The following is a 23,166-nucleotide window of genomic DNA, read 5'->3' on the forward strand; positions in this document are numbered from 1 at the left end:
TTCATTGCGACGTTGGTCGACTTTGCTGGTTCAGCACGCGTTGAAGCAGGTTGGTCAAAACTTCAGCCCTCTGCGCCGATCCCAGCGACATGAACACTTCCGCCACACTCTTTCCCTTTGCGTCTCGGATCCTGCCCAATTGGCTTCCCGCAAAAGCACCCGCGAGCGCACCCGGAATGTTGCCAACGATAAACCCGAGCGCTGTACCAGACGCACCGCCGACCCACTTCCAAAACGGAGCGACACGCTGCACCTCCGGTCTCAGCAGCTCCTCGAATACGTTTGCGAATACACCGTCTGCCTGAGGCTGGTGGCTTCCGGCTCTCCTCCTACGATCCTCGTTGGTCTGCGTGCCGTTCTGATCGGCCTCCTCCTGCTCGTGCTCCTCCTGCTTGAACGCGCCGGGGAAGAAGCTCTGGAAAAAGTTGGCCGAGTAGCTCTGCTCCTTCTCGCTGAACTCGGAGGCGGCCTCGTCGTCCTCGTCGTACGTCGCGTTCGAGTAGAACGAATCGGTCGAGGGTCGAGAGCGTCGGAGCTGATCGTATTCGCGACGTCGGTCCGTGTCCGAGAGCACGTAGTAGGCGTCGGCAAGCGTTTGGAACTTTTGCGTGTAGCGTTGACGTTCGGCAGGCGTAGCGTTGGGGAATCGATCCGGATGGGTCTTGAGCGAACGTCGCTTGTAGGCTTCCTTGATCTCTGCAGACGACGACGTTGCCGAGACACCCAACGTTCGATAGTAGTCCGGGAGAGGTGCGTCCATATCGTGTTTGAGGTTGGTTTGCGTGTGTGTGTGTTAGAGGCCAGGTAGGGTGTTGTGGTGTGCTCCGAGTTTAGGATGGTGGTGGCGACGAAGGAAGAAATGCGCACGACTCGCACCTGTTCTTGTTGGCAACAGTCTTGCTGTGCCAATTGTCGGTTAGAGCTAGGAGATGTGCTGTGCGGAGAGAACAAGATCAAAAAGGCGGCTGAAAGGTGGCGGACCAGGCCTCCACGTCAGATCGTGGCTGGGTGAGGGCAGAGAGGAGAGCGAGACAAGCGTCGAAATGTCGTCACTGCCGCTCGGTCGCCTCAATGCTGCCAGATCCGGTTCACCCAAAATTTGGACAATCAGGGTCCAGCGGGATTGGCATGTGAATGTGCTGAATCAGGCTGAGTCATAGATTCGTTCGCCAACAAAAATCACCGATCCAGCTGGTCACAGTTCAGATCGATCGGGTTTTGGGCGACTAGTTGGCTCGGTGATTGGCGTTGTCGACATCTGTCCACGCTTCTCTTGTCCAGCTGCATGCTGGACTGGTAGGCTAGATCCTTCTTTCTTTCCAGCCCGCTAGTCCACACTGCGTCCCGCAATGGAGCCATCTGCAGCACCGTGTCCAGCGCTGATTGTGCTGGATGTACACATTCGAGGCAATTGACAACGCAGCGCTTCGTTGCCAATCTGTGCATTACGCTTCCAAATAAGCTAGAGCCAGAAAAAAGCTGCATGTCGCGTGCATGAGGCTACTGCACCGCCGGCAAGCTCGCATGTTTTCGATCATCAGCGTGTTCAGGGGCAGCTCGCTGCGTGCATGAAACAAGAATGTTTGTGACTGATCGACGTTCGCACCCTCGCCTGCGGCGAGTTGGTGATTGAAGGATGCCTCACAGTCAACATGCCAAAGAACGTAGCTCCCGACCGCGTGGAACAAATGAACAGGCGATCCTCTGCTGATTGCTTCGGAGAGGGCAGCTCAAACCTGATTCCTCGGTGCAGCTCGCGTGCTCGATGGCGAGCGAGATAAGTGTTGGTCGCCGAACCATTCGGCGTCTTGATCCTCCAAAAGATCAAGGCCACCGAGTTGACGGCAAGAGTAGGATACAGTCAGCATCGAACTTGACAGCTCGCGTATGTTGTGTTGGTCTTCGTCTCTTCTCGCGTTCGCTAGCGGTGCATACTGTAACTATGTTAGGCAACGTTGATGCATCGGCAAACTCTTTTGTCGATCTTCTCTGCCGACGTCCTGCACCCTGAGGGCCAGGTCAGATCGCTCGCAGTTCGATCAGATATTGCCCACGATGATTGCATATTGCTCGGGCACGGCACAGTGCTATGAGCAATCAATGCGAATGGCTTCGGGGCGCAATCGACTCGCGTGTGGCCTTGTCACTTGGATCAACACCATACTGTGCTTGCCATAGGACGCCCAAGATACTTTAGGGGGCACGAGCTGCATGTTCAACACGAGGCTTCCTGCTTGATGCCGATCAGCATGAACATGCTCGGACATTCTGCCAATATCCTGTACAAGTCCGACTACGTCTTCGCGGACAGCATGCAGCTACTGATGGCGCGTGTACCAGCCAGGTGCAAAGAGTCGTTTCGGCCGATCAGCTCGCCAGCTGCTTCTGCGGAAATGTAACGACGCCGACGAGCTTGGATACAGTAGCGAGGCGCATTCAATCGAAACTTCGTTTGCAGCGGCGCGGCAGCGACGTTGACAATGACATCAAACGGCGGGCACAGAGTCGCCGAGGGATTGTTCAGCTTCACGAGCCAGCCAGCGTGGCACGACAGCCTGGCATTATTGACGCAGTGCACTGCAGCGCGCTGCACAACGCTCCAGCCGCCGCCGCGCCTTTCCGCCGGTCGGCATACTCTGGCAGCACAAGAGTGTCAGTGGCAATTCAAAAAGTGATTTGCTAGGGAAATTCAGGACCGACTGCGCTATACTGCCTTGTTCGACCTTTTCTGTAGTTAGTGTTCTTCTTCTTCTTTCTCCAGATCTGCTGCACGACCCTCGGGTTTCCGATGATCTTCACAGAGACGCGCGCATGCATCACACATCGCGATGCTGTGCTGTGCTGCCCTGCTCTGCTTGAACGAAAAATTCTGGCGAGACCATGCCGTGCCGTGCCGTTCGATGCATTCATGCCCTCAGCTTAGGCGGTCCGCTTCGGTCAAGAGGCAAGCCCAAAACACGGAGGATCGCATCGTTGCCGCTCCGACCGCCGCTTCGCCTGCATTGCATCAAACAGAGGGAGAGAATCCGCCCGGCCGCTTGACTCAAACGTATCGTTGCCCTGTGTTGTGGGTTCGCCAGCTCAAATTGACTTTTCCATTTGCATGCACCTCTTGCCAGCTCAGCTCAGCTCAGCGACACCAGACAGCAGCAGCAAATGGCAGGGCCCTTGAAGCAACACACAAACACACACACACACACGCGCTTCCATCCGAGACCGTCTTTCTTGCAAAATCTTCGCTTGCATCTCAGTCGGTGTGTGTGCGTGTGTGTAAGGCAGGTCCGGCGTTCTTCTCTCGGTTCGTGATGTGCCTCTTGCTCGTGTGCGTGCCATTGCCTGCGCGCACGATGCTCGCCTTGGGCTGACCTGAAGCGTCGAATGTTTTTGAACGCTCACGCACAGATCGTGCTCTTGGGCCCTTTCAAAAATCGCAGACCGAGACCACGCTGCTCAGCTGCCGAGGGTCGGCGCTGGAGCTGCTTGTTTTGCTTGCTTGGTTTGACACCGACACCGCCTCATCGCCCCGAACTTGACTCTGATGCCGCCGGCTCATCCGTTGCCGCTGTGCCTCGCCGCCGCCGCTCCTCTTGTCGCCTCGCCTCCCTCTCTCGCCCCCTAAAAGGTTGAGCTAATTGGGTTGCTCAGGCGGTGTCTTCCTCCCATCCTGCGATCCCATCCCTTCTCTCAAAACGTCTCAGTCCACTTTCTTTGCTTCTCTCTCTTCCCTTCTCTCCATCATCCTCACGACCAGCGACGTCACCTCTTCTTTCCCGCTTTCGTTCAACACCACAGTAAAAGAATTCTTTTCGACATGTTGTTCTCCAAGGCTGTCTCGTCCGTCGTGGGCGCCACCGTCCTCGCCGCCACTGCCGTCACGGCGCAGTCGGTACCCGCATTCACTTACGGCACCGCCAACCCAGACTACCCAGGCGTCAAGTCCACCAACCGCAACGGGCCCACCAACCCCTCGGCCCCTCAGCTCAACACGCCCATCAACCAGACCTCGGTCTCGCGACTCGCTTCCATCAACTCGATCGACGACTGGTGCACTTTTGGTCCTCCCGGTACGGGTCAGCCCCTCGCCGATGTCGAGGAGATCACCGTCGCCTACTGCACCAAACCCCGTAACAACGCCCGTGTCATCCCCGACGGCTCCGTCACCGGTGCCCACTTTGTCAAGACTCCGCTCTACGTCCAGCTTATGGCCGTAGGTGACTTCACCAGCATCGGGTTCATGGCCGGCGATGAGGGAGGAGAGCTCGACCCCCACGGTGCCACCAACATGGGCAACCCCGTCGGCGGTAACGTCACCTCCAACGTCTCAGGCCAGGACGTCTTCTACGAGGAGTGGATGAACTACGCCTCTTCCAACCAGATCTGCTTCCGTGTGTGCATCGCAGGTAGCGAGCAGGCACCCACGGCTCTCGAGTGCCAGCACACGCTCGACGTGATGGGCTGCAACTTTGTCATGCCCGGAAACTACGCCGATCAGGTGTTCGAGACTTGCGACGGGGACTCTGCTTACCCTCCTGGTCTTTACCCCGAGGGCAACGGTCAGACCTCGACGTTCGTCCAGTACTTCACGGGCGAGTACGCCGTCGGTGGAACCACCTACTCGTACACCAACGGCTCTCCCGACGAGACCACGCCTCAGGCAGCCTACTCCACCCCTTCCACCTCCAACTGCAAGACCACCTCGAGCATCGGCAACGGCATCAAGTCGCTCATCGCCTCCACGTCTTCCTCCACACCGTCCTCGTCGGCTGCCAAGGCCAGCAAGACCTCGTCGGGCTCGTCGGCTTCCAGCACTGGCTCTTCGGGCTCGTCCGGTTCCAGCTCTGGTTCTTCTGGTTCGTCCGGCTCTTCGGGCTCCGGTTCGGGCTCGTCTGCCAGCACCACCAGCGGTGCATCCAAGCTGGTCAGCACCGGCTCGGCTGCTGCTGTTGCCCTCGTCGCTGTCGTCGCCGGCGCTATGATGCTCTAAGCATCTTTCGCTGTGCCAGTTGTCTGAGCAGCCGTTCGCTCGCTATACCTTGTCCATAGCCGTCCGATGAACAATGTCTTCTTCACTTTCGCTTCCGTATTCTGCGGGTTGACCTTGCCCACCCAGGATTTGCTTCTTCTTCTTCCTTGTTCCTTGGTTACCATTTGTTTCGTACATTCATACACTCCTTCAATATCTCATCACATCTCGCCGAGGTTGCCCGCCAGCCCGGTCGGAATGTCTGCATACCTTCGCATCCCCCTCCGAATTGACCGTCGTCAAAGTGTGTGAGATGTTGTGCTTGTGTTGTGAGCCAGATACTTTGAGAACTCATGGGCAATCGAGAAGAACAAGACGACTTGTTTTGTCTCGGCTGTGCTTGACAGGTGTCTTTGAAATGTGCGCTTCTATTTGATGAGGCTCTCCACGGCTCTCGTGTTTTTTGATTTTCCGGATGTCGGAGCTTCCGCATTGTCCACATTCTTGTGAGCGCTCCATGGCTGTTCCTTTGCACCCTCCTGCACAACCAGAGGTTCGGACCAAGCGAGTTGATTCAAGAAGGGACAAAGGAGGGACGCAGGCTCTCCGTATTCTGTCCTCGGAGCGCTGGACCGGTAGCAGCCTTGCAGTGCGGAATCGGAAGGGCGAGCTGCGATCTTGGTCCCCGAGATCGTCTCAACAAGTGGCAGTCTAACTTCTTGACAGGCACGGACATCGACGGCAATTGAAGACATCCCGAGATCGTATGCTCATTATGTTCGCATCGACAGGCGCCACCAAGATCAGCTGCAGCCCTGTCTCTCGTCGCTCAAGACTGCATCACTCCCTCTTGAACCTGCACCTTGCTAGTCCGCCAACCTCATCCCTCTTCCATACCTCAACAACAAAGCACAGCTCTGCAAGCACTCAGCTTGCTTCTCAATCGACCTCTCCGCAAGCATATGTCTCATTATCTTCAAATCCATGGTTCAACCTGGCCTTCGAAGATCACCTGTTCCGCACGGTCGAGCCGTCAATACCCGTGTGTTTCCTCTACCGCAACTCGCCATGCGTCGTGGTAGGACGCAATCAGAACCCATGGAAGGAGCTCAACGCATCAGCCATGCGATCCATCGGCCTGCCCATGGTACGACGGCGTTCCGGAGGTGGTACGGTGTATCACGATCTGGGCAACACCAACTACTCGTTCCACATTCCACGCGAAGCGTTTGACCGACGCACACACGCCGAACTCGTAACCCGCGCGCTCAACGCTGCCCCCGTGGGACTCGTCCAATCACGTTCCGATCTCGCTCGCTCCGACATCGGCACATACGTCAACGGACGGAACGACATCTGCATTCGAGTCAAGAGTGGCTTCGACCGCAGTTCAACCGCAAAGACGAAAGCAGAGGCGGACGAGCAAGGGTTCGAGGAGCGGAAGGTTTCCGGTAGCGCGTACAAGCTGGTCAACAAGCGAGCGTATCACCACGGAACCATGCTGCTCTCCGCGAGCTTGGGCAGTCTAGGTAGCTCGCTGAGGAACGATCGTGGGGAACTGCTGGTGACGAAGGGTGTAGCATCGGTGCCTGCACCTGTGGCAAATCTGTCCGATGCTTTCCCGGATCGAAAAGCGATGCTCAGCCACGACATATTTGTCCAAGCTGTCGTCGCCGAGTTCCACCGAACCTATCCCAATCCCCAATTGAATGCACCAGCAGCAATCGAAGTGGATGAGTCGAGCCTGGACGATGCACAACTGAATCAAGGTCGGTGGAAGTTGAAGGAGAACTTTGACGAACTGCAGAGTTGGACGTGGGTGTTTGGACAGACGCCCGAATTCACGCATCGTGTATCGATGCACGATGCATCGGAGGTCGGTTCAGAGGACGGAAGAGGTTGGGGTCCATTCTCTGTGGAGATCCATTCCAAAGAGGGGATGGTGTTGGATGCAAAACTGACAGATGCCAGGTTTGACGATGCAAAGGTGGAGAGGGAGGTGCGCGGTCTGATCGAGGGGTTGAAAGGGAGAAGGTATGACGAACTGGCATTACCTCCGCCATGGGGTCCTTCGTCGTCGTTACCGGCAAAGACTGAAAGTAGCAGAGCGGTGGCGGGGACGGCGAGAGAGGGGTCAAGCGTTCAAGACAAGTTGTTACATTGGCTGCGCACTGTTCTGTAGCACAGCGTATTGGAATGACGTCCTAGATAGCGTCTCGAGATCAGTCAGTGTAGACGCAGGAGGAAGCACAAGTCCGGCATTGCAGAAAGCATCTGACGTTTACTAGAGGGCCCTAGCTTCGTCTTGCACAGCAGTACAATGATTTTCCATTGTCATTCTTACAATACGCCAGCATTGCCATCGTCCGTTCGTACCCAAGAGCAGCACGAAGCTCTCCACGCTACTCTCTATGCGTTCTGCTCGTGATACGGCGCACATCCGACATGGGTCCATACCGTTCTCGCCTCGTTGCCAATGGACTGGCCTTGGAGAGTCTGATGCGACAAAGAGAACAACCTGAACCCTCTTTTATCGAGGCTCTAGAGAGGAAATAAAATCAAAATTAAAAAGTTAAAAAAAAGGGGGAGGCAAGGCGAGGCTCGGCGTCGAAGTGCATTTTCTTTGGTTGCCAACCCTCAGACACTTGGCAGGCTGAATTTTGTCCTCGCATCGCCAACACACAGCTCTGTTGCCTCGCTTAGAGCCAAAAAAAAGAAAGCAAGACAGCAACGCGCAGCAACACACACGCGGTCTGAGAGACACACACACACATACGCTCACACGCTCTGCTGTGCTGGTTCGGCATGAGTTCCGACACCTTGCTGTTCTCCTTCTCTATCGTCACCACCATCCTTGCTTAGCATCGTCTCGCTTTGATCGCGCTCAGCAGACTCTCCCCCAATTCGCACGATCCGAAGCTGGCTCTTCGGCAGATCACAAGTGCGCACACACCTTCTCTCTCTCATTCCCTCTTTGACTCAATTGCTCCACGTTCCATCTCTGCTTCGTATCTTTGCTCCGACTGCATCACATTCTCGGCCATTCGCATTCATCGTCGACCCGCGCCCGATCTAATATTTACTAAAGACCACTGCAATCATGCGTCGCTCTCATCCCACCGCCTTCGTCATCAAAAAGCGCGACAGCTGTGCTGTCTGCAACAACATCGCACCCTGCCCCGCCTGCCCCGCCGGTCAGCAATGCCAACAGATCTTCCGCTCTTCTTGCCAAGACTGTCCCGTCAACAAATGCGTCCCCATTCCAGGTTACACCGCTCACAAGAGCTCCAACAGCTCCGCGCTCGGAGGTGGGCTCGCCGCGCTCTTCATCGTCGCCATCGCAGCCGGTGTCGGGTTTTGGCTCTGGAAGCGACTCCAAGCTAAACGTCGTCGAGCTCTGCACGAAAAAGCCATGGAGCGACGCGAGAAGCTGAGGAATGAAAAGGAGACCATGACGCTTCAACTCGGTGCCAAGAAGTCTGATCCGAACTCGTTCGCCCTCGTCGACGAGGACGAGTTGGACAACGATACCGAATATACCCAGGTCACCGGCGTCTTGAACAACGACAAAGAGGGTTTGGGCTCGCTGGCCGAGCCCACCGCTTTCAGGAGGAGGTCGTTCGGTGCTGCTACGCATCTGTCGAGGATTACGGAGGGCGCCGAGGAGGAAGAAGATGATTCCGTGTCGCAGGCTGGTGGAATTGCCAACGGCAAACGCAACACAGTCGGATCAGTGCAGTCGAACGGTAAATCGTTTGCGAGCGGCGCTGGGCCACGCGTCAGTATTGGTTCTGGCACGAGCTTTGGCTCTCCCAACATCATTCCGATCGCTTTCAAGCCTTATACCCCTTCCACTCACTCTGGCGCCGCCGACGATGCTGCCAAAGAAGGATCTTTGGCCGACTACCAGTCCATCTCGCCCCTCGTCCTCCCCTCCACAGCCCATCGTGCGACCGGCGCACCCGCGATCCAAGTCAACACCTCACGTCAAGGTCCCGTCCGCCCCACCCGCGCACCCGACCTCAACCTCCGCCTGCCCGACTCCAACCGTCCTCACCAGCCCACCACATCCTCGCCTCTCTCCACCTCCCAACCCAACCCCGCACCCAACGCTTACGAGTTCATGTCGATCGACCCGGTCGAAACGCTCAAATCCTCCTCTTCCCACCCTTACACCCCCTCCAACCGTCCGCTCTCCGGCGCCACGATCAACACGATCAACTCGACCCACTCCACCAGCCTCTCGTACGTCCTCTCTGCACCGCAGGTCATCACCCCCGTCAGCGCAGAGGGCGTTCGTCGCGTGCAGCTCGGCAACGGCGGAAAAGCTCAACTGGTCAAAGTCTCCAGTGTCAAACGCAAACCTGCCCCCACCGCGGCTGATCCTTTCCGCGACCCAACCGAGGTGGAGGAGGATGGTGAGCTCGCTCCCCCTCCCTCCAACCGTTTCGGGGGTGATAGGTCGAGCACGCATTCAACGAGTACCTTGGGCATTCCGTTCGGCGAGAACCCGTTCGGGACGATCCAGCCGCCGGCGGATCAGACCAGCCCAAGCGATGCCGAGGAGAGAAGCTCCTGGTTGACGACCAACAAGGATCCGTTCCAGGATCCGAGGCCAAGCGATGCTGGAAGCGCGAAAGTGGGGGAAGAAGAACCGAGGGTCAGCATTGGAGGGTTGAGTCTGTTGGAGAAGTTTCCGTTTGACTTCAGTCGAGACGAGGAAAATTTGCCCGGAGATGCGTTGAGTAGGGTAGAGCAGTTCAAGTGATTCCCTTTTCCTGAAGAAATGGTCAACGTTTCCTACAGAATTCGGTTCGGTAGTGTTGAGTAGCGTGAAATGAGGTGTCGCTGCACACAGCCAAGGATTTGTGCTCGACGGTTCGGTCTAAAGGAACGCAATGTTCGGTAATGATTCGGGTTTTTGTATATGTACAAGTTCATCTTGCCTGCTCTGTCTATCTACGCATGCTGTTTTACTCCAAGTTCAACCTGTCACCTCGGACTTCGAGCACGATGGCACTGCCCTTCTTACTGGGCAGGACGACCATGCTCTGGTAGTCCGGGTCGGGGAATTCGCTCTCGAGCTGCCACTTGAACAACCTGACGAAGGTAGCGATGATGACGCCGATCTGGAGGTAGGCGAACTGTTCACCAATGCACCGGTGACGTCCTGCGCCGAAGGGGAGGTAGGGGCTGTTGGCGCCGGTGGAGATCATGCCGAAGCCGAAGTCTTCGGTTTCTTCGCCAGAGTCTTGCATGGAGGCGGCGGTGGCGGAGTCGAGCCAGCGATGGGGGTCGAATTCGGAGGAAGACTTCCAGATGAGTGGGTCGACTTGCGAGACTCCGGGGGCAGCCATGATGTAGTGACCGCGAGGGATGACGTACCCTGAATCGCCCGTGGAAGGGGCGGAGAGCGTGGCGGGTACGGCGAGATCCGTCTTGACATACCGCATGATCGAGTGCAGCGGAGGATGCAATCGCAGCGTCTCCTTCACCACCGCATCCAACAACGGAACCGCGGTCTTTTGCGTCTCGTAATCCAGCTCCCTCAGACTTCCATCCGCCTCACCGCCATACACCTTGACTTGCTCCTGGTACAGTTCTTCGATGATCTCCGGTTTGCTAGCCAAACGCAAGAACGCCCAACTGCTCGTAGCACTGCTGGTGTGTTGTCCCGCCATGAGGAGCGCGATCATCATGTGTGCGATCTCAACACCGCTGAGCGCACGTCCGTTCTTGTACTTTTGCTGCATCAGCGCGGCGATCATGTCGTTCTCTCCATCGCCCTCGTCCGAGTTGTGGCCGGATGCACGTCGTTTCGAAACAATGTCCTGGTAGAACTGCGACATCTTCTTCTGCGCCTTGTCGCGTTTAAAGTTGCTCGGAAGCGGCAGGTTGGGGATGACAAAGTTGATCGGGGTGAAGCCGGAGTCGAGATCGTGGTAGAGTTGAGCGAAGGACTTGTCGAGCCCTTGCCTGACCTCCTTACCCTGCAGCGTTCGCGAAGCAGTCAGGATGATCACCTCGCTCATCGCCTGAAAGATGTCCACCTTGATCTTCCTGTTCGACTTCAGCCCTTTGAACCTCGGATCGCTCTTGATGTACTCCTTGACCTCATCCACGATCTGCGGAACATACACCCTGAAGTTCTCCACCGACAATCCGACCTTGACAAACTTCTTCTGCTCCATAAACACGGCGTTGGGAACATCGTACACCACCTCCTTGCCGAACACGGGCGTCGTGAGGTGCGTGTACGCGTCTTCCGCCGTAACCTGCTGATGCTTTGCGTTGAACACGAGGTTGCTACCTTTGGGTCCCAAGGCGACGGTGATCTTTCGTCCGAGCAGAACAAAGGTGAACACGTCGCCGTACTTGGCCCGACATTCGAAGAAGAACTTGTACGGATCAATGCCGTAGTAGATCGCGGATCCGATCACCGGAACAAAATGGAACACCACTGGCGGCGAAGACTTCGACGGTGGAAGCAGCACCTGCGATGCGACGTTCAGCACGATCGCCAGGACAGGGAGGACGATGAGCAGCGCGATGGTCTTGACCGAGGCAGACGAATCGGCCAGAGGGGTGAAAGCGAACAGCTGGTCGATCAACGACGCTGTCGCGGATGAGGACGCGAGCATGATTCTTGCAGCAGATCCCTCAGGACGGTCGATGGATAAGTGGTGGTTAGAAACCAAAAGGTCGAGCTGGAAGATCTTGGCTCGATAAAAGCAACACGCGCCATGCACGACGAAGAAACACAACACACACACACACACACACACACACACGCACACGCATGCGCTGCGAAAATCATCTCATTTCTGTTCGGAAAGCGCGTGCGTGTGTCGCTGTGTGTTTGAGAAGATTTTCCTTTCCCACAGCCAACCAATCATTCACGCCGCGTTTTGGCTCTTGCGTGTTCTGAGGCCCAAAAATCGGATGATCCGCGCCAACCTTTTTTCACGGCCACGCCCTTAGATCGAATCGAAATTTTTGGTTGGCTCGCCACACACGCATCCATCGGCGATTGCGATTCTTCAAACATCGTCGTCACTGCGGTATCACATCGATGCATCAAGTACGCCTCGCACTCCACATATGCTCAGTTGCATTCAAGCGTCTCAATTCTCACTCTTCACGGCAAATCAAAGAGATAAACGCTGAACGAACGGTGACATTTCCAATCAATCAACAAAAAAGTACAAGCTGTAAGGGAAAAAAGTGTATGGGGGGTATATGCAGCACCAAGTGACCAGAGAGCCATTGCAATCACTTTTGAAGGTAGTAGTCCGAGCTCGACACCTGCTGAACTGCCGGAGTCTCACCCTTGAAGTCCGAACCCTTTTCAAGATCGCTTCCGGTTCCGGTCTGCGAGCCCTGCTCCTCGGGCAACTCGGGTCCGTGCCACATGTCAGCCTCCCAGCTCTCGGGCTCCAGGAAGTCCCTGTGCTCTCGCAGCGACACTCCACCAGGGACAGGCGATACTTCGCAGATGGCGATGTACACCAATCCAGAGACAAGGAAGCCAATGGGGTAGGCGAGGATGTACATCCTTTGCGCAGTGACCGAGACCTCGGCACCCAGTACACCGGCGAATCCAGCGACGGTCATGGCGATACCTGCAATGTACGAGGCAAACGCGCGGAAGTTGATGCCGTTCCAGTAGTGGTACATGTGAGGCACCTGCGGGTTGCTCTTACCGGAGCTTGCAGAGAAGAGCGAGGGCACGTCGAGCTTTCCACGTTTCACGATGTAGTAGTCGGCCATCATGGTACCGGACAGACTCGAAAGGAACAGCGAGTAGGCCGAGAGGTAGGTGGCAAAGTTGTTGCTGTCCTTGAGCAGGTTCCAGGGGCACATGGCGAAGCCGACTGCGCAGCAAATAAGGGATCCACGTCGGATGTTGATGTACCTCGGGAGAGCAGCAGCAAGATCGTGACCAGCAGAGAGCGAGTTGGCGGCGATGTTGACACCGATCTGGCCGATGATGAAGGCGAAAGCGATGAAGAACACACCGGCTCTGGCCTTGGAGTCGTAAGGGTCCGCCTTCAATCTCTGTCCAAGCAGAAGCACAGGGTTCCAGATCTGCTCGCCGTAGATGACCTGACTCGAACTGGCAATGATAATACCCAGGAAGCTGGTCAACGAGAATGTCAGAGGGATGGCGAGGATCTGCGACCAGGTGACCGATCGCTTGTTTTTGGCCATTCGCGAGATGTCTGGGATGTTGAGGACCAAGGTAGCCATGTTGGAGATGCACGAGAAGAGCGAAGCCAGGAACTGCCACGAGAACTTGGTGCCCTTGAGCGTGGCGGGCTGGTGGACGATGGGACCGAGACCCTTGGCGTCGGCGATGGACCATGCGAAGAAGGCGATGGCTGCAATGGGCACAACGATCGACTTGAAGTTGAAGAAGAATCGGATCTTGGTAGGGTGGATGATGGCCAGGGGAACGCTGATGAGCGAGAAGAGGAAGAACGAGAGGAACTGCTGCGAGGTGACGCCGGCGCTTTCGGGCAGGTGGTTGGGAATCCTTGCGTAGCTGGGGAACATGCTCTCCAAGACCAAGGTGACACACTGTCCGCCGATGTACGACTGAACACCATACCAGATACAAGCCATCGCGCTACGGTTGACGATGGGCCAGATGGCACCCCAGACACCAAAAGTGCTGCGGGCGAGGATCGGGAACGAAATGTGGTAGACGGCACCGATGCGGGCGGTCATGACAACCAAGAATGCGACGGCAAAGTAGCCGACGATGATGGCGGCCCAAGCCTGGGACCAGGTGAGACCAGCCGAGACAGCGGTCGAGGCGATCATGAAAGTGTTGAGGTTGAGACCGTCCGAGATCCAGAAGGCGGTAAAGTCGATCCAGCCCCAAGTACGGCGCTCGGGGGGCACCGGAAGCAAATCGGCGTTGCGCAGCATGGCATTGCCACGCGACTCGCCGGGACGACGCTCGGAGCCCTTGATGGCGATTGCGTTGGCGGCACGCTTGACCAGCGTCATTGTGGAGACGACAAGGAGTGGGAGGAGGGGGGAGGTGGTGGTTATTGATGGGTGAAGAGATGGGGAGACAGAGCAAGGAAGATGGGATTTAGGTCAAGGTTATATGTCAAAGCTGTCAAGTGGGGAACGTCAGTTAAGTTAGCATTTGCCATCATGCAATGCGCCGTAGTTTCAGGATGTACAGCACACACGACGCATCTCCCGCAGCGGACGAGATAAGCTTGCAGATGAAGGACGACCGCGTGGCAAAGTGTATGCGTATCCGTATCGCCGTTACAGTGGTCCTCGCTTCACCGTCGGGAAGGTTGATTTGTCCATGTAGCCGAGAGCAATGAAAGCGATTGCGGGTCTCGACTGTTGACAAGGAAGCGGCAACTCGAGCGAGCTTCGCTGCCATCTTGCCTAGCGAGAAGATGAGCCGAACCGGGCCAATGGACGGCTAGATCGCGGCGTGGTACACTGTATCGCCAAGACGCAGGCCGAATCCTTATCTCTGCGACGCCGATTATTGGCTCAAATTCGGAAACTTGCCCGCCGTGTGTGACAAGAATGTGGAGACCGAAAAGTCGAATTTTTCATCTTTGCGGGTGGCGAAGGGCAAAGGCGAATATTGCGATTTGTGATTGGATCCCGCGTTCAGCTGTCAAACAAAACTGGCGGAGATGCGGCCGAGTTTGCGTGTGCCGAACCAAGAGCGGAAAGGCGGGCGAGATCATGTTGCGTTGCACTGCACTGTACGCTAGCTGCACTCATGCGCACTGATACAGCAAGGTGATTCCCCCACCTCATACAGAGCCACCATGAAAGCCCGTATCGAACGCCGTCGGGTGGCACCGTTGGGCTCGCGGCACGCGCCAACCTATCACACTATCACGCTCTCTTCGTCCGCACTCTGACCACGCCGCAGTTTGCAAACATTGTGTGTGCATCAAGTGACGTCGCGATGTCGACGTCTTGCAGCCATGTGCGCCTCGGTCCCGCTGCTCTGCCATTGTTTCAGCCCCACATTGAGCGAAGCTCGCATCATTGGTTGCCTTCTTCGGCATGCCTGTTCTTCCGGTCATCTCGGCCTCTTCAGAACCTTGATGCGCTTCCCAGGGCGCTCCCTCGGCCGTGTACCGCTGTGCTGGTCTCGAGAACACGATAGCGAACTCGGCCGCTGCATCCCCACTCTTGTCCCGTCCTCTCATCTTCCGTATCTATCTTTACGCTCCGACTATCAATCTGCCTCCTTGCTCCATCTACATTGCGCTCGGTCCATGCTTTCACATTCGCTCTGACTTGGCTGCGGCCGGGCATGCAGGAACCTCGGATCAGTTCACGCGTGGCATTGCGTACACAGTGTCCAGTTGACGAGGCGTTGATTGCAAAGCTACAACGTGTGCGCTTGTACTTGGTTCTAGACCCGCTTCAAGCGACCTGTCGTCCCGCTATCTCCCCCGCTATCTCGCTCATATCGATGTCCAACAAAGTGGCAACCTCGGCAATGCTCTGACTCTGCTGCTCGCTATACAGCGCAAAGTAGTCCAAAATAGTACCGCCTACTGCAGCCTGCAGCATAGCCCTCGCTTCCGATGTATCTTTGACCTTGTCCGGCTGCACGCCAACGCTCTTCTCGTTCGGCTGCTGCGAAGCCACTGCAGCTTGAGGCAGATTGCTTTGAAAGATACCGGCCGCCGAAGCGGGGAGAAAGTCCTCATACGTGATAGGCTCTGCATCGAGCGCTTTGCTCTTGATCATATCGGCTAGCGTGTCCAACGCCTCTGCATCCTGTTCCTGACGCTGCCACATGTCTCTCGCCGTCTCGACGTCCTTGATGCTGAACGTGAAGAAGCCCAATCCTTGTCGTAGCAGCTCATCTTTGCTATCCGGGAATCCTTCCTCGAAGACTTTGCGCAAGATCTGCACGCACTCTTCCTTGCCAACCTTTGCTCCCCTCTGCTTCTCGACCTCCCTCTTCTTGTTCGACACCTCGTCCATCAGTGAGTCGTACAATGCAGCACCTTTGCGTGTCAAGGCTTGGCCTCTCGCCTCGATCTCTCCAAACCTCGCCTTGTGCTTGCCCTCCACCAAGCCTCCCTCGCCACCCGAGAACTCGACGCTCTCCGACAATGCGTGGAAGCTCGTCTGCCTCAGATATACCTCGTTCTCCCGCTTCGGTGGACCCTCGATGACGTCCTTCGCATCGATACCGCTGGTGATCATGGTGCGCTGTACTTGATCAATGTCGAGCGTTCTCGGAGTCAGGTGGTTGATGTGGGGACCTCGGAAGCTGACAATGTCAGCAACTAGCGGATGCGTTTTGGCGAGCAAGTTGTACTCATCCAACGAGACCGGTGTGTCCTTGTGCCAAGCGAAGATGTCGACGACCCTTTCGACGAATTCCAGGGCCTCCTCCCTCGTCAAGCCATCCACCTTAACCTCTGCCTCTCGAACACCGTCCCGAGACTGACCCTGTTCGGCTTTGACGAGCAAATTGATGCATCTCTCGGGAACAATGCTTCTCTTCCCCAACAGCTCCTCGGCCAACCCTCTCGTCTCTCCGTCCTGGATGCAGTCCATCCTCAAAAGGCTGCAGAAGATTCGGAACGGATTCTTGACCAAATTTTCCTTCCCCACAGGTCTAAACGCCGTGGCGTGGATGGGCAGCTTTGCATCGCGCCACAGATCGTAGTATCCCACCGGATGCATTCCAAATACCTTGAAGATTCTCGCCAGAAGTGAAAGCTCTTCTGCGGTGCCGACGCGGATCGCGCCGTGACGTTCGACGTACAGCCGCGAGATCTCGTCATCACTGATGGTGTTGGGCGAGGCGCGAATGAAGTCCGAGTTGATGCTGGCGATGATAGATAGCAGTTGACCGTACAGAGGAACTTCGCTGCGGTACATGGTCGACATGGACGATGCGAGCAGGGCGCGCATCTGGGTGCTCGTCAAACACTTGCTCGAGCAGAACGAGGAGGAGGAAGAAGAGCTGTCATCGGTGCTACTGAGCGCAGGCAAGGTCTGGGTCTGAGACTGCTCAAAACTCGCAGAGAGGTCGAGAGCTGCGCTCGACTTCCCAGTCGGCGCTGGTGGGAAAGAACCCGAGGCAGAGGCCGTGGCGACGTTCTGCATGACCATCTTGTTGACTTTGCGAAGGCGCTTCTTGTCGACGATCGCAGTGGTGTCGTTGTTGGCGCGTCGAGGTTGCAACGCGTCCAGAGAGCTGCGTAGGTACAATTGGGCTATCGATGGATGTACGTCGCACCGTTCTGCGGCTGTTCGACTTCGATGACGTTGCTGTCTTGGGCTGCTTTCCGCAGAATCGTTTTGTTGAGAAGAGGTGGCGAGAGAAGAGATGAACGTATACCTTGGAGCACTGTCGGTGGCATACATAACAGGCGAGGAGGTGGAGGAGCTGGCTAGCAAACGCTCATTTGTGTACTGTGTGCTCTGCGTCGTAGGAAGTGGAGGATGATCTGTGGTCGATGACCAGCGAAGAGGGATCCTAGCTTTTCTGATATATGTTTGTCACGTCCTAACCTAGTCTTGCACGGCATCGGCGTGCTTGCAGCAAGGGTATCAGCACAACGGCAACTTGTTCGGCAGACCGATGACCTGTGAAACGCTCCGCAATGAGCGAAGTGCGACAGACGGCAACGTCTAAGCTTATCAGTCAGGACCAGCATCAAAACACGGACAGGGGCCAAAGGAGAGATAGCAGATCGCGCTGTTTGACAAGCCGAAGCCGACTCTTTCACAACCACATGACACACAGGCACGCGGCCTCTTCCTCCCTCTCTCCCTCTCTCTCTCTTCTGCCCGTCCATCGCTTTCGCTGTCATGTGCTACTACTGTATTTGGCCAAATGTAGAGGCTCAGGCGAACAAAGAGTGGCATGCTTCAAACGATGACCGAGAGGCTCGAGCGAGCTGCCGGCTTGTCGGCGAACAGTAACAAAGCACGGCGAAAAGCCGATAGGAAATAGGGAGCGCGTTGGCTGTCACCGTATGCGCTCAATTCGGTATTTTGCCGAAAGTAGGCGAGATGGCTTGAGGCGGCCTGATAGGGGAATTCGGCAATTCTCCGTGTCATTGGCATCCATCACGCATTCCGCCCCCTGCAACCAGCTTAGCGGTCAGCATCAGTTAGTTGGCACCGATACTTTGGCTGCTGACGAACTAACCGCGTGACTGCGGTGGTCGACTGTTTCAGAACCCCTCGCCCGCTGGGCAGATCGACGTGGCAATGGAGTGATGGATATCAAACCGGGATAGGCACAAAAGCCTCAGAGCCGAAGTCACCGTCGTCAAGTGCAGATCAATTCACGCTCGCTTGTGCCCAAGCTGTCACTTTCTGCGCCGAGGGTTCTCTCCTTGTGTCACAATTTAGTTCAACCTCTGTGTTCCCAGCTCGTCGGGGGATGTGACACCGGTAGAAATGCTTGCAATGTGATGCACCGGATCGCATTGCGCCGCTGAGCTGCTGAGCAAGGTGACATGAACACACGAGAGAGAACTAGAGAGAACCTCGGCCACCACTCTCGCTGTACAGAGAGCTCGGGGCTTCGCTCGTGCTGGGCATATAAGATGCTCGACTCAGCCGGACGCAAGGTCCCCTCAGACGATTCTTGCCACTGACTTGCTCTCATCGTAGATCGAGTGGCCATTACCTGGCTTATCACCAACCGTACACTCCTACATCCGTGCAAAACAGCCCTCAAAATGCCTGAGCCCATCGCAACCCCTGCAGCACCCGTTGCTCCCGCCGTTGCCACCAAGACGATCGCCGAGCCCACCACGATAGGGTCGGTATTCGCCTCGCTGGGTCTGCCTGCTCCCGGGTCCAAGATTCCTGGTGTCTTCGATGGCACCACTTGGACGCATGGTGCATCCACCTCGTCTACTCTGACTTCGGTCAACCCCGCTACTGGCGCCACGCTCGCTACCGTATCCTCGGCTACCTCGGCCCAAGTCTCGTCCGTAATTGCCGCAGCTCACTCAGCCCAGCGCAAGTTCGCCATGGTCCCCGCTGCCACTCGCGGTGCGGTCATGAAAGACATCTGCGCAGCTTATCTCGAACACAAGCATGCTCTCGGCGCCTTGATCTCGTACGAGATGGGCAAAGTTCTTTCCGAAGGCAAAGGAGAGGTACAAGAGGTCATCGATGTGGCTGATATGGCCGTCGGGCTGTCAAGAAGCATCGCAGGGTCCGTCTTGCCTTCTGAACGCCAGGGACATGTTATCTACGAGATTCCCAACCCGCTCGGCCTGGTGGGCGTCATCACCGCCTTCAACTTCCCCGTCGCCGTTCACGGCTGGAACTTCTGCCTTTCCTTCGTCTGCGGCAACGCTACCATCTGGAAGCCTTCGCCCACCACTCCCTTGACAGCAATTGCCACCACGAAGCTCATCGTGAAGGTCCTCGAGAAGCACAACCTCCCCGGCGCGCTCGCCTCGCTTGTCTGCGGTGACGTCGAGACCGGTCAGACACTTACGCGCGACGCCCGCATCCAATTGACCTCGTTCACCGGCTCCGAGCACATTGGCAAGCTCGTAGCGCAAGATGTTGCCGCTCGTCTCGGAAAGATCCTCCTCGAGCTCGGCGGCAACAATGCGGCCATTGTACTCGACGATGCGGATCTTGATCTTGCCGTCCCTGGAGTCGCGTTTGCTGCTGTTGGAACCGCTGGTCAGAGGTGCACCACCACGCGTCGTCTGCTGTTGCAGCGCGGTATCGCGGATCGATTCCTGGAGCGATTGGTCAAGTTCTACACTTCATTGCAGCAGAAAAACTTGATCGGTGATCCGACCGATTCCAACATCCTATGCGGTCCATTGCACTCCAGAGCTGCCGTTGAGAAATACTGGCAGACGCTCGACACGATCCGCTCCACCGGCGGAAAGGTCATCTTTGGTCCGGAGTCGCAATCTTCATCTGGTCTGCCGTCTCACCTAGTCCAAGGCAAAGGCAACTTTGTCTTGCCTGCCATCACGATTCCCTCAAGCTCCACCGACAAGGTCTTCCAGGAGGAAGTCTTTGCCCCCATCCTCAACGTCGCGCTCTTCGACACGCTCGACGAAGCCATCGCGCTCAACAACGATGTGCGTCAAGGACTCTCGAGCTCGCTCTTCACTTCGAAGCTGACCAACATTGGAGAGTGGCAAGGTGCACTCGGAAGCGATTGCGGCATCGTCAACGTCAATGTTAGCACGAGTGGAGCAGAGGTGGGTGCTGGCTTCGGAGGCAACAAGGCGACCGGTTGGGGAAGAGAGTGCGGCGGTGACGCGTGGAAACAGTACTGCAGGTGGGCGACGAGCACGGTCAACTACAGCAGGAAGGTGGCGCTCGCCCAGGGAGTCGTGTTTGATGCCTGATTGCAGTGCACAGAAGGAGATGATGTTGCAATGATAACGTGATGCCATGCTCGTGAGATAGAACGTGTCCAGTCGTGTGTGATGGATGTGATGTCAGAGTGCTTCGCCATCCAGATCTTCTTCCTCGTCGATGCTTGTCGATTCATCGTGCTTGACCGCAGGCGAATTATTCTCGCTAAAGGCTTTACTATCCACATCCTCCCGCTCTTCCACGATCGCTTTGTCCGCCGCCCTACCTCCTTGTAGCTGGCTTGCCACCGGCGGACACTCAAACACCCTCCTGCACCTCTCTAACACATCCGGGGCAACCACGATCCAGCCCTCCCACACATCCAGCACCTCCCTCACTTTCCGCTTAAACTCCTCCCTCCTCATCCTCCCCTCGAACGTCCTCGCCACCATGCCCAGGTGCGCGAACACCAACGGCAGCTTTTCCTCCACCGCAGCTCTGTACCTCCACGCGTTGGAGATCGGGGTTCCGGAGTTGTGGAGGAGATCGCTGATGCAGTAGAGGCGGGCGAGTTTTCGGGGGATCGGGATGGAAGGTTGGAGGAGCGAGGAGGTGAGGATGTCGACGATGGAGGGGTAGGAGGAGGAGTGGTCGAGGGCGAAGGATGTGATTCGGGCGATGCGTTCTCTGCGCGGGGTTAGAGAGCGTAGCATGGAGCAGAGGCGGTGGTGGGCTAGGGGAGCGAGTGGAGTGGTTGAGGAGGAGGAGGAGCGGGAGGTGAAACGTCGGGTTTCGGATTCTTCGCCGGAATCGGTCGAGTAGAGTTCGTCGCTCCCGTCGTCGTCGAACGGTTTTTGCTGCAAGTCCTCGTTGACGGCCGAAGGTACATAGTACTCGTCCAGGCAGATACGAAAGTACTGGTGAAGCAACGAATCCGGTTCGAACAGAAACGCAAACCTCGGATTATCCGCCTCCCTCTCCCTCAACACATTTTCAAAATTTACCCCGTTCGCTCGGATCCTCGATGCCACCGTCTCGACAAACAACCTTTGCGTCTCCTCACACTCTCCACCCAGCCGATCTCTTATCTCTTTCCTCCTTTCTTCCCTCCCCTTGCCGTTCCTACGATGTCGTATGACAAGTTTCTTGACACCACCACCGCCAACCGAACCGATCTTTTCCTCCTCTTTCTCCACCTTCTTTCGCTGCGGATACAACGCTCGCTTGGGCAGACTCATCGCTTTCCCCCAACTGCATTTGACCCTCACTCCACCCCACGTCACCCCATCCACCTCCCTAAACGCCCTCTCGGCATGATCCCTCGTCATGTACGCTACGAATCCTGTCAACCCACCCGGCCTCTCCCTCTGCTGATCGCCTCGAGGCCACATGATCTTGACGGTAGCTACGTCGCCCCACTGCGAAAAGAATTCGCCCATGCTTCTCTCGTCGATGTTGGGAGGGAGGGAGGGAATGCAAATGTTGGTGGTGAGTGGATCGGCAGAAGCGGAAGGATTTTGGGAGGGGAATTTGGTGGTGGTGGTGGTGGATTCTTGAGCTAGGAGGGAGGATATGGAGGTGTTGGTGGTAGAAGCTAAGGTGGAAAGACGCGATTCTCGTTGGGCCTGTTCGAGTTGAAGTTCGGTGAGGAAGCTCGACATGGGACGAGGTTTTCTCGCTGGTGGTTGGGACGGGCTTTCATCCGGCTCCTCCGCAAAGACGGAATCTCGCTTCATCGGCGAAACCTTTACCACTTCCGCTTCACTTGCCTCACCCCTCGATCCAACATACTTCTTCCCTCCAGCACCAACGAACCCCACCGCTTTCCTCTTCCGTTGCTCTCCCCCCGCTTCCCGCTCATCTTGGTCCCCACCCATCGCAGCGACAAACTCGTCGTAGGCGGTCTTGGCATCCTGCTCGGCCTGCTTCTTCTTCCTCTCTTCCGCCTCGCGTTCCTTTTGCACGCGAGACTTGGTCTTGCCAGCACCGTGTTGGAATTTCTCCTTCTTGAGCTGTTCTGCGAGCTCGAGTTGGTGGGCTGATGTGGAGAGGTGGTCGTTGTGTCTTTGAGCGCGGATGTAGGCGAGCACGTCGGCGTCTGGTTGTGGTGAGGGCGATCTACGATGGTGGTGGTTGTCGAGACGAGATGAGGAGGGAAGGTGGTGGAGAGGTGCCGCGCGGTGGGAAGGGTTGCTGGGACCGGGATGCTCGGAATAGTCGAGCTCGACGTCGTCGTCGTCGTTGTAGCCTAGATCGATGCGAGATGGACGCGACGGACGAGCGCCGTAGCTGCCACTGCCACCTGAGGCCGACATTGCCGTGTACGATGAATGTCTGGGATGTTGGTGTAAGGATGGGCAGCTGTCGAACAATGCTCCCTCGCACCAACTTTTGGACCCTGAATTCCTCCTCCACCTCCTCTCCCTTCCCTTCCCATTCCGGCCGATACACTCCCCTCTCACCCTTTCCGCAGCTTTTTCCCTTTCCCCAAGAGTGTACTCGTCTCGAAAAAAATCTAGAAAAGCAAATCGTGTCCGACGTTGAATCTTCCTTCTTCTCTTCTCCTTAACGCAAAGTCGTGCCCCTTTAGGAGGGGGTACGCACCCCGTCTACTATAAAAGCACCTCTTCGCACTGGCAATCTTTTCTAAGGAAAGGACAGCCGAGGACCGTACGAGGCCGTAATGCTGGACGGAGATCCATACCACCCCAACAGGTGGGACGATGGGAATGGGTGCGTCGTAGGTAGAGGTACGCCCTTCGTTGGCGATCCCATGACCTAGGTCGCAAGTTCTCGTTGTACATTTCCATCCGCTCTCTCTCTCAGATCTTCTCGCTTTTCCCCGCCGCTCCTGCCCCTTCCCAAGATAGTGTATATGT

General features: G+C 56.5%; 11 protein-coding genes across 11 annotated transcripts; 4 read left to right on the forward strand and 7 right to left on the reverse strand.

Annotated features, from left to right (window-relative positions):
* Position 1: 1 nt before the first annotated feature.
* Positions 2-760, reverse strand: PHSY_006757 (hypothetical protein; the record flags this gene model as incomplete). Its single annotated transcript, XM_012337355.1, has 1 exon — positions 2-760. The coding sequence occupies one exon, from the start codon at positions 758-760 to the stop codon at positions 2-4; it is 759 nt and encodes a 252-aa protein (XP_012192745.1).
* A 567-nt stretch (positions 761-1,327) lies between these two features.
* Positions 1,328-3,553, reverse strand: PHSY_006758 (hypothetical protein; the record flags this gene model as incomplete). The annotated part of the gene is made up of 2 exons (XM_012337356.1): positions 1,328-1,462; positions 3,437-3,553. 2 exons carry the CDS (start codon positions 3,551-3,553, stop codon positions 1,328-1,330), a joined length of 252 nt encoding a protein of 83 aa, XP_012192746.1.
* A 258-nt stretch (positions 3,554-3,811) lies between these two features.
* On the forward strand, positions 3,812-4,984 carry PHSY_006759 (macrophage activating glycoprotein; the record flags this gene model as incomplete). The annotated part of the gene is made up of 1 exon (XM_012337357.1): positions 3,812-4,984. The coding sequence occupies one exon, from the start codon at positions 3,812-3,814 to the stop codon at positions 4,982-4,984; it is 1,173 nt and encodes a 390-aa protein (XP_012192747.1).
* A 454-nt stretch (positions 4,985-5,438) lies between these two features.
* PHSY_006760 (hypothetical protein) lies at positions 5,439-7,519 on the forward strand (the record flags this gene model as incomplete). Its single annotated transcript, XM_012337358.1, has 3 exons — positions 5,439-5,598; positions 5,755-6,997; positions 7,318-7,519. 3 exons carry the CDS (start codon positions 5,439-5,441, stop codon positions 7,517-7,519), a joined length of 1,605 nt encoding a protein of 534 aa, XP_012192748.1.
* A 544-nt stretch (positions 7,520-8,063) lies between these two features.
* Positions 8,064-9,731, forward strand: PHSY_006761 (hypothetical protein; the record flags this gene model as incomplete). Its single annotated transcript, XM_012337359.1, has 1 exon — positions 8,064-9,731. One exon carries the CDS (start codon positions 8,064-8,066, stop codon positions 9,729-9,731), a length of 1,668 nt encoding a protein of 555 aa, XP_012192749.1.
* A 205-nt stretch (positions 9,732-9,936) lies between these two features.
* PHSY_006762 (cytochrome P450 51) lies at positions 9,937-11,604 on the reverse strand (the record flags this gene model as incomplete). The annotated part of the gene is made up of 1 exon (XM_012337360.1): positions 9,937-11,604. One exon carries the CDS (start codon positions 11,602-11,604, stop codon positions 9,937-9,939), a length of 1,668 nt encoding a protein of 555 aa, XP_012192750.1.
* Positions 11,605-12,235: 631 nt separating this feature from the next.
* On the reverse strand, positions 12,236-13,978 carry PHSY_006763 (uracil permease; the record flags this gene model as incomplete). Its single annotated transcript, XM_012337361.1, has 1 exon — positions 12,236-13,978. One exon carries the CDS (start codon positions 13,976-13,978, stop codon positions 12,236-12,238), a length of 1,743 nt encoding a protein of 580 aa, XP_012192751.1.
* A 151-nt stretch (positions 13,979-14,129) lies between these two features.
* On the reverse strand, positions 14,130-15,168 carry PHSY_006764 (hypothetical protein; the record flags this gene model as incomplete). Its single annotated transcript, XM_012337362.1, has 2 exons — positions 14,130-14,380; positions 14,838-15,168. 2 exons carry the CDS (start codon positions 15,166-15,168, stop codon positions 14,130-14,132), a joined length of 582 nt encoding a protein of 193 aa, XP_012192752.1.
* Positions 15,169-15,388: 220 nt separating this feature from the next.
* On the reverse strand, positions 15,389-17,356 carry PHSY_006765 (hypothetical protein; the record flags this gene model as incomplete). The annotated part of the gene is made up of 1 exon (XM_012337363.1): positions 15,389-17,356. The coding sequence occupies one exon, from the start codon at positions 17,354-17,356 to the stop codon at positions 15,389-15,391; it is 1,968 nt and encodes a 655-aa protein (XP_012192753.1).
* A 217-nt stretch (positions 17,357-17,573) lies between these two features.
* PHSY_006766 (hypothetical protein) lies at positions 17,574-20,337 on the forward strand (the record flags this gene model as incomplete). The annotated part of the gene is made up of 2 exons (XM_012337364.1): positions 17,574-17,604; positions 18,617-20,337. 2 exons carry the CDS (start codon positions 17,574-17,576, stop codon positions 20,335-20,337), a joined length of 1,752 nt encoding a protein of 583 aa, XP_012192754.1.
* A 93-nt stretch (positions 20,338-20,430) lies between these two features.
* PHSY_006767 (nucleolin protein Nsr1) lies at positions 20,431-22,602 on the reverse strand (the record flags this gene model as incomplete). Its single annotated transcript, XM_012337365.1, has 1 exon — positions 20,431-22,602. One exon carries the CDS (start codon positions 22,600-22,602, stop codon positions 20,431-20,433), a length of 2,172 nt encoding a protein of 723 aa, XP_012192755.1.
* Between the last annotated feature and the right edge of the window lie 564 nt (positions 22,603-23,166).

Source organism: Pseudozyma hubeiensis, assembly GCF_000403515.1.
Source record: "Pseudozyma hubeiensis SY62 DNA, scaffold: PHS61, whole genome shotgun sequence".
Classification (NCBI taxonomy): domain Eukaryota; kingdom Fungi; phylum Basidiomycota; class Ustilaginomycetes; order Ustilaginales; family Ustilaginaceae; genus Pseudozyma; species Pseudozyma hubeiensis.